General features: G+C 38.3%; 1 protein-coding gene across 1 annotated transcript in view; it reads right to left on the reverse strand.

Moving 5' to 3' along the window:
- The window catches only part of igf2r (insulin-like growth factor 2 receptor), a 53,174-nt gene that overhangs the window by 30,661 nt on the left and 8,295 nt on the right, over positions 1–14,218 (reverse strand). Inside the window, exons 3-14 of the mRNA XM_004550672.6 lie at positions 11,112–11,230; positions 7,997–8,095; positions 7,397–7,529; positions 6,039–6,150; positions 5,574–5,682; positions 5,227–5,386; positions 3,234–3,423; positions 2,828–2,931; positions 2,249–2,413; positions 1,427–1,570; positions 1,084–1,239; positions 845–982 (exon numbers count right to left, since the gene is read on the reverse strand). Coding sequence (XP_004550729.2) covers positions 845–982; positions 1,084–1,239; positions 1,427–1,570; positions 2,249–2,413; positions 2,828–2,931; positions 3,234–3,423; positions 5,227–5,386; positions 5,574–5,682; positions 6,039–6,150; positions 7,397–7,529; positions 7,997–8,095; positions 11,112–11,230 — 1,629 coding nt within the window. The remainder of the gene's footprint in view (positions 1–844; positions 983–1,083; positions 1,240–1,426; positions 1,571–2,248; positions 2,414–2,827; positions 2,932–3,233; positions 3,424–5,226; positions 5,387–5,573; positions 5,683–6,038; positions 6,151–7,396; positions 7,530–7,996; positions 8,096–11,111; positions 11,231–14,218) is intronic.

Raw genomic sequence — 14,218 nt, forward strand, 5'->3', positions numbered from 1 at the left:
TGTTGACGCTGGCAGACAAATACAGAGTAGGTGCGCCCCACTGAAGGCAACAGTGTTAATTAGAGCTAAAATCAGTAGTCAGTTAATCTCAATTCACTGCTGTTAAATTTAAACTTAACTGAATTCAGTGCGAGACATTAACGTCAGCATTAAGTCATCTTATCGACTGACAGAGGTTTACCCCGACTTTTACAAACAGCAGTGTTTTTCAAATACAACACTATGTTCTCCTGCTTGGAAAGGACAACTGGGTGAAACAAATGTGATCAATGCATTCACTGTCTACTGAGGTAAAGCAGACTAGCCCAGAGTTGCTTTGCAAATCTTTAAAGAGCTTTACTGTGTGAATCAGTGAAGAAAATTACAACTTAGTCTGCAGTCAGTTAGTGTTTATTATAATCTGTAACTCTACAGAGATGTTGACAGTCAACTGATTTATGGGTCTGATTTTTGCACTTTTACAAATGTGTTTCTGTTTGTTATCATTTTTTAAATTCAATATAAGTGCGGGATTAATTGTACCATTTTCTAGCAGTTCACAGCCAAAACAAACTATATCATGACTGTAGCCAGTGGAAATAAATTTTAAGAGCTCAGAAAGATATACGATCAGATTTCCAAGTGAGACGTGAAGGATCATGATTACCCTCTTTTATCTTTCAAGGAAAAACTTACACAGAAACGTATTTATGGATTTGTGGCTGAGAAATACCATTTTCTCCTTCCTAAAAGCCTCTATTAACCCTGTTGCTACCTTGTTTTCTTCCATCCCTTTTCTTGCTCAAATTAAAAACGAATGAGGAAAAGCCCACACATATTTTATAGTTGTCTGAGCGTGTCATACCAGCTTGAGGGTCCTCCACCTTGCAGTTGTCTCCCTGCGTCTTCGAGAGGACGCAGGCGGCGGCTGTGTACCACTCCAACTCATAAATACACTCATCAGATGAGACGCCAAGAAGGACAGGAGCACTATCGAGATCTCCTGCAGGAGTACAGGAAAAAGAAACGCAAAAGAGTCAAAAGTAGCAGAAACATAACTAAGAAAACAGAGGAGAAGAGGGTTTAAAAAAAAAAAAAAAAAACCTGGTTTGCACTTGAGAGTCAGGATAGTTTTGATCCTTGTCTTGTTTTGGGTGCAAAAACTTCCATCAGTATACACCAGCCTGATGTCGTTTCCAGTTTTGGTTTTCTGGGGAGAAGAGAGGAAGCTTCCCAGGCTGATAGTTCTGTTATTCTTATCTGAATAAGAGACAATACATAAAGCACAATGGTCATATTCACTGCAAGAAAAATACGGTTTGTCTCATACTTATTGGGGGAAGTATGCATGAGGACCAAAATACTATAACTTGTCAACAAATCTATTAAAGTACTCAGATTCAACCAGATTAATCTTTAAGAACGCCCTCCTTGTGGACATTCTTACCCACGGCACACATGGCGGCATCCACTGGACAACCAGCTGCCCTTCCTGTAGGGATGACTTTGTGGCAAACATTCAGGTAGTAACGCGAGTCTGCCTTTGACGATTTATCATCCACCACCTCCCAGTTCTCACTGCCCTCTGACTCTGAATCAAGAAAGAAAAAACAAACATACAAAAAAAAAAGTTGTTTTCTCCCCCTAATTTTTCAGTCACACCTGAAAGCATGGTACTGAACAGGTGCTACGATGAGAAGCTATGAGCACAACCAAGTGAATTAACAGTAATTATAATAAAAGCAACAGGGAAAACAGAGTAATATAATTTTAATTAGAACCACATAGTAAATTATTGTGTGTAAACCTAAAGAGACAAAACACGCTAGATCGACAGTTTTCAAAGTGAAATACAGAAATTCTTTATGCTGAGTAAATAAACTTAAGCATATGGTATTTGTAGTTAGGTATATACACATGTATTTATGTAGCTATGTACCCCATTTCCTCCTTAACAGGTCGGCCAATCTGAACCAAACTTAATACCAACATCACTGCACGACAACGACATGAAAAATTATAATAAATCCCAATACTTTTAATTTTCCAAGATATATTATGTCATTTCATCATCATCATCATCATCCCGTGTCACTCATATGTAACCTAACAGTCACCAAAAGTTGCACCAGGGAAGAAATTGTGCTCAAGTCACCGCTAAACACTAAATTAAGAATTTAAAAAGGCACCACCTGCCAAAAACTAGGCTTTTGGTGGAAAAGCAAAACCATTAGTGGAAGAGAAATTTAACTGATCTGTTAAAACTCACCTGGGTATCTTGTGAGGGGTGAAAGGTCATAACGCTTGTTGCCATCTGTGACCCGACATAACAGATCCTCCTTCTCTTTGACGCAGGCAAACGCCGTATCCCAGTTAAAATAATAAGTGCAGTCGGTTTCCCCAGCAAACACTGGATTCCCTCGCCCGCCGTGGGCTGCAAGAATTAAAGGCAAATAATATAGAAGTAGTTAATAAAGACTGAACTTCACCTGAAACTCCATATTTATACATTAAAGGAACAATGTGCAAATTATACAAGGTGAGCCTTACAATCATTTCTTATTTATTTAAATGGAAATTGTGCATTTATTTTATGAATGTGAATTTTATTAGAGTTGTCTTAGAGATCAACTCCAACGATGCTCATGAAAACTAAATATTATTTCGATTTCCCTTTTTGGAGTTTGACCTCCTATTTGCCTTGTCTGTGCAATTTGCTTTGTTTTACAAGGCAGAACACCGTGTAACTCTTTTACTATACAGATATGTCCGCTCCGTTTTTTATTCTACTGCCAGGTGGTGCCAAGAATTTCAGCATCTGTGAGAAAGCAGAAACAAGTTGACTCACAAGCAGTCTTGTTGCACTGAAAGTTGATGATGGTCATTCTCTCAAAGCCAGAGGAGCATTTGAGGCCATCTGGATAGATCAGAGTCAGATCTCCATCTGAATAACTGAAGAGGAGGAAAAACAATGGAAAGGGGAAGTAAGGGGGTTGGAAAAGCAAGATTTGCTCTACAGTTCCATGCTCATGGATCAATGTCAGGATATCATTTTGACAATTTACACATCTCAACAAGCAAGTTTATTAAATCAAATTAGAAAACTTATTTTCAAAACCATTTACAACTTTAATAATAAAACCATCTTTGATCCTTTTGTATTTCGTGATTCTCTGACGAATAGTGATCACGGCCAGTGGACTATTCCACACCCATACTCCTACACACACACTTCACAAACACACAGAAATTACCGTAATGTCTGGTTCTGATATTGTCCAGCCACAATCTTCCTTCCTTCGCCATTCTTCACCTGGCAGGATGATATAAACGGCCCGTCACCACATTCCTGAGTGGGAACCCTACCACATATGTTCAGGTAGTAGATGTAGCTGTCAGGTGTGCCACTGGGCCCAGACTGTGTATAGTATGGATGATCCGAAGCTACAAACACAAGAAAGCATTTGAAAGTTTCAGTCAACAGGTTACTGATTTTTATCTTACTGCACATTACCTATTAGGAATATCAACAGAACCAATAACTACTTTTCAATATCAAAATTCTGACAACATGATAACTACACATATATGTATGTGTATAATGTTTGTTTATACATATATAATACATATAGCTAGATGATAGTTAGCTTAGCTAAGGCTGGAGGCAGCTCTTCTAAAACTCTTATTAAACTGTACAAACTGTTGCTTAATATGTGGAAGATCAAAACAGGACATAATGTAAGAATTTGCGAACACCTGGTATATGTGTTTTGTTTTGTTTTTAAATAACCGTCGAATAAAACCTGTGTTTGAATTTCCTGGACCCTGAAAATGTTGAAGAATATCAAAGCCTCTTAAGGTTTTTCCACTTTTTCTATTAAGCTAAAAATGAAGGAAGCATACTGGCTGCATCTCAGCACAGCGCTCAAAAAAGAAAAGAATGCATTCAAAACTCATCAGATCTCACTCCAGTGACCTGCTGGAGGTCATTTTGTAAGGCTCTAGTAGAGCTCATCCTGTTCTACCCTTGCACAAAGGAGCAGATACTCATCCTGCTGATCGGTTAAGGACTTTCTATGGCTTTGTCCAGCTCTCCTGGAGTAACTGTCTATATCCTGGAATCTCTATTATGCTCTTGAAACTGTGCTGGGAAACACAATAAACCTAGTGGCAATGGTACATATTGATGTGCCATCATTGAGGAGGCTGAACTAGTGAAAAAACAGTCAGAAAAGATGAGGGGAGAAAAATGTCAGTGGGCTCCACCTATAGAACAATTCCTGTTTTGGGGGTTGTCACCGTATTGCCCCCAGCACACCTATTCTTAATTTCATGACATCAAATATGATTAGCAACCCCCTCTGCTACTTATTTGAGTAGGTCAATATTCCAGACATTTAATAGGCTTCCTTTAATTTTTTGAGCAGTGTACAAAAGAAAATGTGATGCCTTTTTATCTTATCCATAAAAAAAAAGGGGGGGGGGGGGAAAGAAAATCACTGATGGCCATTGATTTGAAATAAGCAGTTTGTCAATTTAAAGAACAAGAAAAATGTTTATACAGTCACACCAAAAAATGAAGCAGGCCGAGATCTGAAAACAAATATGAGAAAAACATCTTTTTCCTTAAGTTTTTCACTTGAAACTATCCTTTTGTCCCGAACTGCAGACTGCATCGTGGCACACAGACTTCAAATGGACTGTGGCAGTGAGTGGAAAAACCTTTCACATTTCTAACAAAACCAGGAGGTTCATACACCATTTAGTCATAAAGTCACTTCCTCTAAATGGGCCTAAAAAAAGCAGCAACATGAGACAGTTAAATATGTAAAACAAGTTTTGTGTAACTGCCAAAAAACTAAATACAATGTTTGAGCTTTATTTTGCTTTTACACTACACTTCTTCAATTTAATTCAGTTTTATTTATATAAACAACAGCTGCCTTAAGGCAACTGACAGTTTTGTTTTTACTAGCAGCCCTTTGATAGTTACAACCTTATTTTTCTAATTGTAGAAACCAGTTTGAGGAACAAGGATGTATTTGTCACATGGCAGCATTTGTAAAGCTAATAACTCGTCATGTTAACCTGACATCAGCTGAGTGTGGTTTACTACTACTTTATTTTTATTTGCATTTGATTTTAATAGTTCCCCCATTGACATTTCATTCTTCATACAACTATAAGGAATAACTTATAAAAGGTTGTTTAAGCTGTTTAAGATGTTTTAGAGGAACAAAAACTTACAGGCTAAAGTGAGAGGAGTTAGGTCTATGGAGATGTCATGCTGTTCGCTGGTCAGTTTGCAGGTATGGCTCTCCAGATAGTCTCTGTGACAAGCGTATTCAGTGACCCACTCCACCTCGTAATGGCAGTTTGGCTTAGCTATCATCGTAGGAGGGCTGCTCTGTGAATGTGAAAATTAAGTAAAGTTAGGGGTTATGGTTCATTCTGCTAGCTGTGCAAAAAAACAAAAACAAAACACCCCCCCTCCCAAAAAAACAACAACAATAATAACAATGATAACAATGAGTATGAATACATTTTAAGCAGTGAAACAAACAATTCATCATGAAGACTGTAGCGTAACCTACCAAATGCCTGCTTGATGGGCATCTGAAGGTGATGTTGACTGCTGGTTTGCTTGATCCACAGATTGCTGGAGGATTCGAGTCGTCACTTAAAGAATACTGTAAACTCAAGCTGGAGAGGAAAAAGTGCAAGAAGTATGAAAAACTACTAAGAAAAGGTCTTCTTTTCATGTTTATTTTTTCATATAACCAGTCGGTGCTGACTTAACCTGTGTTCAAACTTACCAAAGGTTATGTCAACACATACATGTATTTAAAAACATGACTATAGCACATCTGCACATTCTTGACCTTCTGATAATCTTTTATTCCTGCATATACTGCCTCTTAGACTGCCAAGATTAGAATTTAACTTCAAGTTTCAACTCTAAACCTGAAGCACCAGACTTAGAAGACAGCTCCAAAAACAAGCTTCAGGAGAGCCATACCTGCAAACTTCACTGTCATAAACAAACATGAAGAAAGTACCTGTCATCAGTCATTAGCTCTAGCTGCTGGGTAGGAAAACCCATGTTGTATGAGCCATCTTGTGTGACGAGGCAGGCTGCAGAGCCCTCTGTACAGCCTTTGTCTGGAAGGTCTGAGAGACGATTGAGGAGAACATGAGATTAAAAAAAAAGATTCTTAAATTTCTTCTTGTTAGAAAACTAATTCAGTGTGATGACGATATGCAGGACAGCATGTAAACAGTCACAAGTCCCTGCCCCTTTGTTTACAGCTGCTTAACGGGTGTTAAACAGCACTGAGCTTGGTGTTCCTCCGAGCAACATTTTTTCACATCACTACTGGTGTCATTTGGTGAACACAATTCTTTGGTTCACCCTCACCAATGTGTTAGTGTTTTGTTTTTTGACTGAAGCAAACAGCTTGATCTCAGTGGGGAAAAAAGAAAAAAAGCCTCAAGAGTATTTTACACCATCTGCTCCGCACCAAACAGCATAAACGTAAAAACAGTGACTATGTCGTGGAAAATTTGGCAACAGTGTGTGCTATGCAATGCAGTGAGCAATGCTGCAACTTTTACACAACAGAACCCAAGCAACCACTCAGTAGGATGCATTGTGATTGGCCTGTTTAGCACTGTCAATTCTGTGAATGTCAGTTTTTAAATTCAACAGTGAGAGACTTAGAATCATCTCTTCAATAGAACTCTGGCCCCAGTGAGAATAATCACCTATGCCTTTGCACACCTTAGCTTATTTGACAACTTATAGTGGGTTAACCACCTTCAAGACAATCAAGGGGACAGCCCTCCCCTATTAGTGGTTAAATACCCGGCAGTCTCCATCAGTCGTCTTAGAACTGAACCGGGCTCTTAATGAGAGAAAAAACATCTTATTAACACCAGAAGTTTTGTCCAGCTGCCTTCTTTTCAAGCCCTCAAAGCCAAACACAGAGCTAAAACCATGTAAATAGTGGAATCTGGAATCCATGTAAATGAAATGACAGAAACATGAAAACTACAAGTAATTATATATTTAATTTTAACACCTTGATTTTTTTTATTTTACATTTAAATTGAAAATTTTAATTTGCAAAAGCACCACTATTGCTTCTATTTCTATTGCTTTCCAGTAATTGCTTTGTTTAACATACAATGTGGCGACGCTATGCAATATTTTATTGTGCCACGTTATAGTAATGACCATCTATAGACCTTCAAGGAATGGACCTAGATTTAGGGAATACATGAAAACAAAGAAGAAGGGCCTTTAAACAGGCTCCCTTTCTGCTCTGTGCACACTTTGGCAATGTAGTGTTCCTCAAAACAAAAAAAACCCTCATTATTACAGAATCCAATCACTTCCTTTCCTTCAAGTACTCACTGAGACTGCGGCAGATGTTGATGTAGAAGTCTATGCTGTCTTCGCCGTCGTCCACTAGATAGCCATCTTTCAGTTTTATCAGAGGACTGAGGTCATGCTTCCTCCCATCAGAGTCAAACACGTAGCAGGGCACCTGGGCAAAGAAGAGCTGGATTAACTCTACAATACAGATGTATTCGTGCACCACTTTATGCTGCATTCACAAAAAAGCCCCCCCTCAACAGTTTTACTATTGTGTTACCACAAACTTTGCACGTGTGTTTATAGCTATCTGATAATACACAACTTAGTAACTGTGATCATGGATATATCATACTCTTTGGTTTATTTTGTTGCTTTTAACATTTTCCTGAACAAATTTATTTCACACATTTTTTCAAATGTTTCCACATTAACAGGATCACTGTCACAACATGTGACCCATTTTCTGCACAGATAAACGCTGTAAACATCTTCGCAGTGATGGAATATGGTTATACAGCTTTCCATTTCCTCTTCAGCTCATTGTGTTTAATCACAGTGAAGATTTCATTCCTTCTTTCTTCTAAATGTAAAAGTCTGTTGAATGAGTCAGCGACCCCATCAGATGCTCCACCGCACCTCTTTATGTGGCTTGAATTTGTCTTTCTTGCAGGCAGCGTAGGTCTTCCACTCAAAGTAATGCACGCACTGAGACATGGTCACAAACTCTGGAGTCCCCTGCAGAACAAAGACAGGAACATGAGTAAGAAAGGTAGTTTCACGTTGACACAGGTGATGAATGCATGCTAAAGTATACGGCACATCATCGTCCATGACATCAAAGATTTAAGCATTTAAGATGCTGAATGTGTCATTGTTTCCATTATCACAGAGAAATACAGAGTATTAACCTTTGTTGTAGTTATATTGTGGGGAGGAACTTCTAAGTAAGTGTTGAGCCTCAAACAAACACAACCACAGCCTGCTGCTGCTTCTGGATTTGCTGATGGTTCAGTGCTTCATTCAGAGTTTCTCAAAAACTCTTTGACAGCAGCATTGTTTTTTAAATTCCAGGTATTCTCCACATTTTAGCTGCTGTTTTACAGAGTCAAAAACAACAACATTTTCTCCCATTAATCCCCTTTACTTTACTGTCATAATTGTGTATTCTAATATTACAAATGCTTAAAATTTCAAATGACGACATAAAAGATCAGTGCATGTACAAATAATGCCAGCCTATAGCTGTGTGACATGAGAGCAGATATTCTTAATAGGGCCACCTTAGGCGAGCTGATACCCCCACACAGGCACTGTTTGGTTGGTTCGAAGAAAGGTAAAGAGTTAAAATTGTTGGAGACAATGGATGAATTAACGGGTGTGAACTAAGTATTGGATAAACCAGGATTATTTTGAGCTGTGAATCGTGCAGTGCTACTCTAGCAGTCCTTTTTAGTGGACTGAAAGGACATCTCTGAATGCTTCACAAGACGTCACTCCATTTCACTGATCCTCAAGCCAATGCTGAACATTGCAACCTTAACCTTTATTAAACAGGTAATCCCATTGAGACTCAGCTTCTCATTTACAGGAGAGACCTGTTCAGACAGCAATAAATAACAATAAAAAAAAAAGTAGTAAAAAAAGAGGTAAAATTAAAAACTTAAAGACATATATATTGGGCATATGACAGTAAAGGGAAACAGGAACATAATTTGTTTGCTAGAAAATTCCAAAAGTGATTAATAATAAACACATCAAGGATTAACTTCTAGCCCAATAACCTTTATTTATTTTCCTAAATGTACTGATAAAAATAGAGATAGAGGATTTAACTATAACATCTATAACATTACCATTTAGACCGGACTTAAAAAGGAGGGGTAAACTACAACAACAAAGTAAATATAGGAATAACGTTAAAGCGCTCGGTTTTTTAAAACTCTTTTGCAACATGTCTGAAACAAGGCACAGTTCTGTTAAGATAACGTCTACTATAATCTGCATTTTGCTGTCATCACTTCTTTTCAGCATTTAGTGATTTGCCCCAAAAATTGTGGAAGCCACTTTTATTTCTCCCCGTCGTACACTCTGAAACAGAAAACTCCTCTTTGTTTCTCGACAGGAAATGATACTTCAACCCACCACTCACCCACCCCATCAAAACCACAGATACACACAACGCAGCGAGCAGGATCACGCTATGAGGTATCAGTCATTATTCTACATCATTTCCAGTCACAGATTCACTGACAAGCAGCGACAGGAATCCAACAATCATCATCTTAGAGTTGTTACGTTTCGTTTTAGCAAAAGCGACTTCCAAATGTTTGTTTCACTTTCAATCAATTAACTTAGTGTTTTAGTTTTTTGTCTTTTGCACATTTCTCCACACAGACACAAATACCTGATGAAACAACAGAGCGCCATTTAACTTCCTGTGTTGAAAAACAGGATGTTTAATACTTTGTATCCAAAAGACATCGAAAGTGTCAGCAAAAACACGCAATAAACTTGACCTTCTGTGCATCTTAATTTTAGAATAAATAAGGTAATTAACCTCAAATTCATTTGTGGATTGTACTTGTCTTCCTGTTATAAACTTAACATATTTCTAAAGTCTGTTTGAATAGGTGAGCTGCACTGTTTGTAAAATACAGATAATCTTCCAAAACATTTTTCCCTCTCTCTGTGTCAACTGACAAAATCTGCCTTTAGGAACAATTACGTAAAATCAAATATCACAATATCACAAATGTCCTACCTCCTCTAATGGATTACCCATCATTTGTGCAATCACTCTGCACAGCAGCAACCTTTGGGGGCTAAATAATGATGTCAATGTCAAGTGCTAACTCCACAGACTCCCCTGCTGAAAGCCCTTGAACATATGAGCTGAAAATGACATGTGTAAAACCTGATTCAAATACAGAGTCTGGACAGATCATTTCCACTTGCCACCTTCCTATGCATCACACAGCTATTAAAGATTAATGTTATGTTTTACTAATGATGTTTGGATTAAAAGAGCAACAACAGAATGCCAACACACAATGTCTTTTGATCCATCCATCCATGTATTTAGCTTACTTGTATGTTATTTCCATGCACTAATCAGCATTGTGTATGGAAGTGTATGGATAAACTCTGCACACCAAGCTAGTGTTATAGCTAAAACTTAACACTCAACTTGTCCAAATATGGTGAATTCTCTCTCCTAAAAAAGGAGCATGTGCCAAGGTGGCAGTGTGATTAGCAATGCATGGTTGCATGTAGCTTTCCTTACACAGGGAGCTCTGCTTTCTCCCTTCATCGTTCATAAAGGTTAAAAAGAGAGCGAGAGATGAAAAAAGAAAAGGTGTCCATAAAGATGAAGCCAAGGCTTCAAAATAGTAGTTCACATGCTAATTGGTGGACACCATGATTCATGCTGCAAGTAAGATTTATTATTCAGAACCTGTTTACTATGCCATGCTTCCATTCTGACCCATGTATATAACACACAATGTGACTAAACTATGTCAAAAGTTTACATCTAATGTTACTGCAGCACATCAGTGGCTGAACGATTGCAGAGACTGCTGCTGCACAACACGTCAGCACACACCAGGTGTTAGTGGACAAAGGAAATTCATGTAGAACATCGAACAGTTAGTTTGATATTTTCTGTGCATTCCCATTAACGCAGCTATTGAACAACAGGTAATCATCCATCTAAGAATATTTGGTATATTCTTCTGATTGTCAGTCTTACCATGGTTTTCCCACACTGGAAGCTGATGCTGGTCTGAATCTTGTTGTTGCTTCCAGGACAAGTTTGCGTGCTGTTGAAATCCAGCACAGTGTCAGAGAGCTTCTGCAGCGAAAGGTCACCTGTACATTTGGCAAAGACAAAGAAAACAGCCATTACAAAATAATAACATGCATGTAAAGAGTTAAATGACTGAAAATCATTAAACCCTAAATTACATAATATAACAACAGGTCAGAGAAACCTTGAAGTGGTGATTCATTTTAACATCAGAAATGGTAGCTTTCCTTTAGATCAATGTAAATTCATTTAACTTGATGTGGACAGATCACATAGATCACTGAGCTTGCCAGCACGAAAACATTTATCTAATAAAGGTATGACAAAGATCGTTCAGTTGGTACAACAAACATACATACACAGGCTCTCGTTCTCAGACCATTCATCCCAAACAGTCACTGAGACAGTTTGGCAGAATAATGTTGTTGCCCTCCAACATCCACTGACCCAGCAGGTCAATGTAAACTCTGCATCGCATTTCCAAATCACCAGACGGCTCTGTACCTTAACATTTTGACCCTGGTGTCTGTACACTGTCATTAATCATTTCAAAGCACTACAAAACAGAAAACTGGCAGCAGTGGGAAGTCTTGTGCATGTTAAGAATTTGACTTGATTTAAGACTCAGCCTGTTAAATAAACTCACCGCAAGTCAGGCAGACGAAAAGCTAAGATAATAAAATGTTACAAGCTGAAAAATGCTGTGTAGCTTCAAAAAACAAATCTGGATCAAACAACCAAAGACCTCAGTGATGAGCTGTGTGTGTTTAATTGATCATTTGAGTTTAGGGCAATCAATCTAATTTTGAAAATTTAGCAACACTTGTAGCTTCCATCGATTACTAAAATAAAACAATCAAGATATAATGCTTATTGATCCTCATTTTTGCCTTCCGGGACTTCTGTTTCCTTTACTTCCTCTGGTTTAATTAGTTGTTTTACACTTTTTTATTGGTTTAGTTTAGCTGGTTTACAGGTTTTCATTAGATGCGACATATTAAAGCGTGATCTCTGAACGCTCTGATAAGACTACTATCACGAGAACACAATAAAGGAGTGTAACTAAACAACCATGTGACCTACTAACACTGACAGCTACTGCAGGTCTTCAAACTACTGAACTTGGCTGAAACACGGCTCACGTCCCTGCCTGTAATATTCAGTTACAGTGGTTATCTGTTGTTCTTTAGCAGCTGGCACAACATAGATAAGAAGCAATGAAATTCAGTATGCAGCATGTATGGATTTAACAGAAATGTATCTACATAATTTGATTAGATGAGCTCAGATGCTGCTTAGAAGCTGGCTGTAAGAAAATTAATGTTCACATATTTTGAAAAGCAACAAAATTAGCAATGCTTTCTCCTTGTAGTTTACTGTAATAAACAGATTTATTTATTTTTATTATTATTTGTCCACGGTCTACCTCTCTGCAAAGTATCAGGAAATTTCTCTTGGCAGTCTTTTAGATGACATTGAACACATAGAAGCTGAAAGCCTTGCAAACACAATAGTAAAAGACAGTGAAACCCTAGGATCAGCCTAAGAGCTACTTTCCTCTTATAGAGTGGAGGAAGCGTTCATTGCTCCAAAGATTTTGACTTCAGGAAGTACAGGAGACGAGAATGTCAAAGTGTGTGAGAGAACAGTGTGTGGTTTCTGAGCACAGTCACTAGACAGCATGGATAAAGGCTCGAGCAGGCAGTAAACAGCACAAGAGAGAAGGAGGGGGAGAGGAAGCCTGAGTCATGTCTGTGTTAGTCAGCGTGAATGCCTGATGATGTGTTCCCGGGGTCATGTGATAAATCAGCTGATGTGACTGAACTTCAGCTCAGCTGATCAGCACTTCATGTTGTCCATGCTTGTCTTTTTTCACTTTACACGTGGGCGCTTCCTCATAAGAAAAATAACTAAAGCTTAATGAAGACAATCTAATGAAATAAGCTGGAAATGCAGGCCACAGATGCACTCGGGAGTCAGACGAGCAGTACCATACACCACTTTGTCACCAGAGGAAGGTCATGACCTCAAGCTGCAGGATAAGTTGTTGTTGTGGGACTGAAATAAATCTGTCTGGCAGCCAGACAAAAAACAAAGGCAGGGATATAACTGAGGTTGAGAAAAATCCTCAAACAATCACCGCGAGCTTATGTCATCATATCAGCGACAGTGGCTATAAAGATGCGATTTATTAAATAAATATCTCTTTAAATATTTCAGTGAAAAGAACTGGTTTTAAATACCATGTGTTAATTAACCCTTTATTAAAGGTGCAAATGCAACACAAACGTGTCTGTTAATGAACGATGATGGAAGCAGCACATTGGTCACCTGGTCCAAACAAACCCTTTTATTAGTGGTTTCTAAACAGTTGGGCATTCCTCCTCCCAGACGGCCCAATGCTTTGGGCTGTTTGCACTCACAGGGAGAGAAAAAAAAAAAAAATGTGGAGCACAACCAAAGCTGAATGAATCTGATTGATGTGGGAACAATAAAGAAGAAAGAGAGCATTCACGCCTGTTTGCAAGATTCATTGAGATGGCATAAACAGCAGTTTATGCCATCTCAATCCTCTCATCAATTAGAGGATTTTTAAGAAGGAAAGAAGTGACACTCGTCAAACATGAAGTGAGGATATTAAGACAAAACACATCTTGTCTGAGATTTACTTTCACATATCTGCTGAGTTACAGCCTGCGGCAGCAGCTCCCATTGCTTTTTTTTATAACTTTACTTCCTGATGAAGTTAAAACTAATTGCTTATTGTTTTTTATACAAAGGTGAAATGGAAATCCTTTGTTTTGTAAGTCATATAAAAGTTGAGTATTAGGAGTATGCTTATGCTAATTTTTTCCTCATGTTCTTGGCAATGGAGTCTCTTTACTATTCCCCGAAGAGCTACTCAGCCAATGACGGGGTTTCGATGCTAGACAAGTTTCAGTGATCATCATGGGGAATATGAGGCATCTCTCAGGGTGCTTATTAAGCCTTAAACAGCACCGTGAGTCCAGTTTGATGCATTTTGTTGAGCATTGCAAAGAGGCAATGCT

The sequence above is a fragment of the Maylandia zebra genome, linkage group LG15 (assembly GCF_041146795.1).
Source record: "Maylandia zebra isolate NMK-2024a linkage group LG15, Mzebra_GT3a, whole genome shotgun sequence".
NCBI lineage: Eukaryota > Metazoa > Chordata > Actinopteri > Cichliformes > Cichlidae > Maylandia > Maylandia zebra.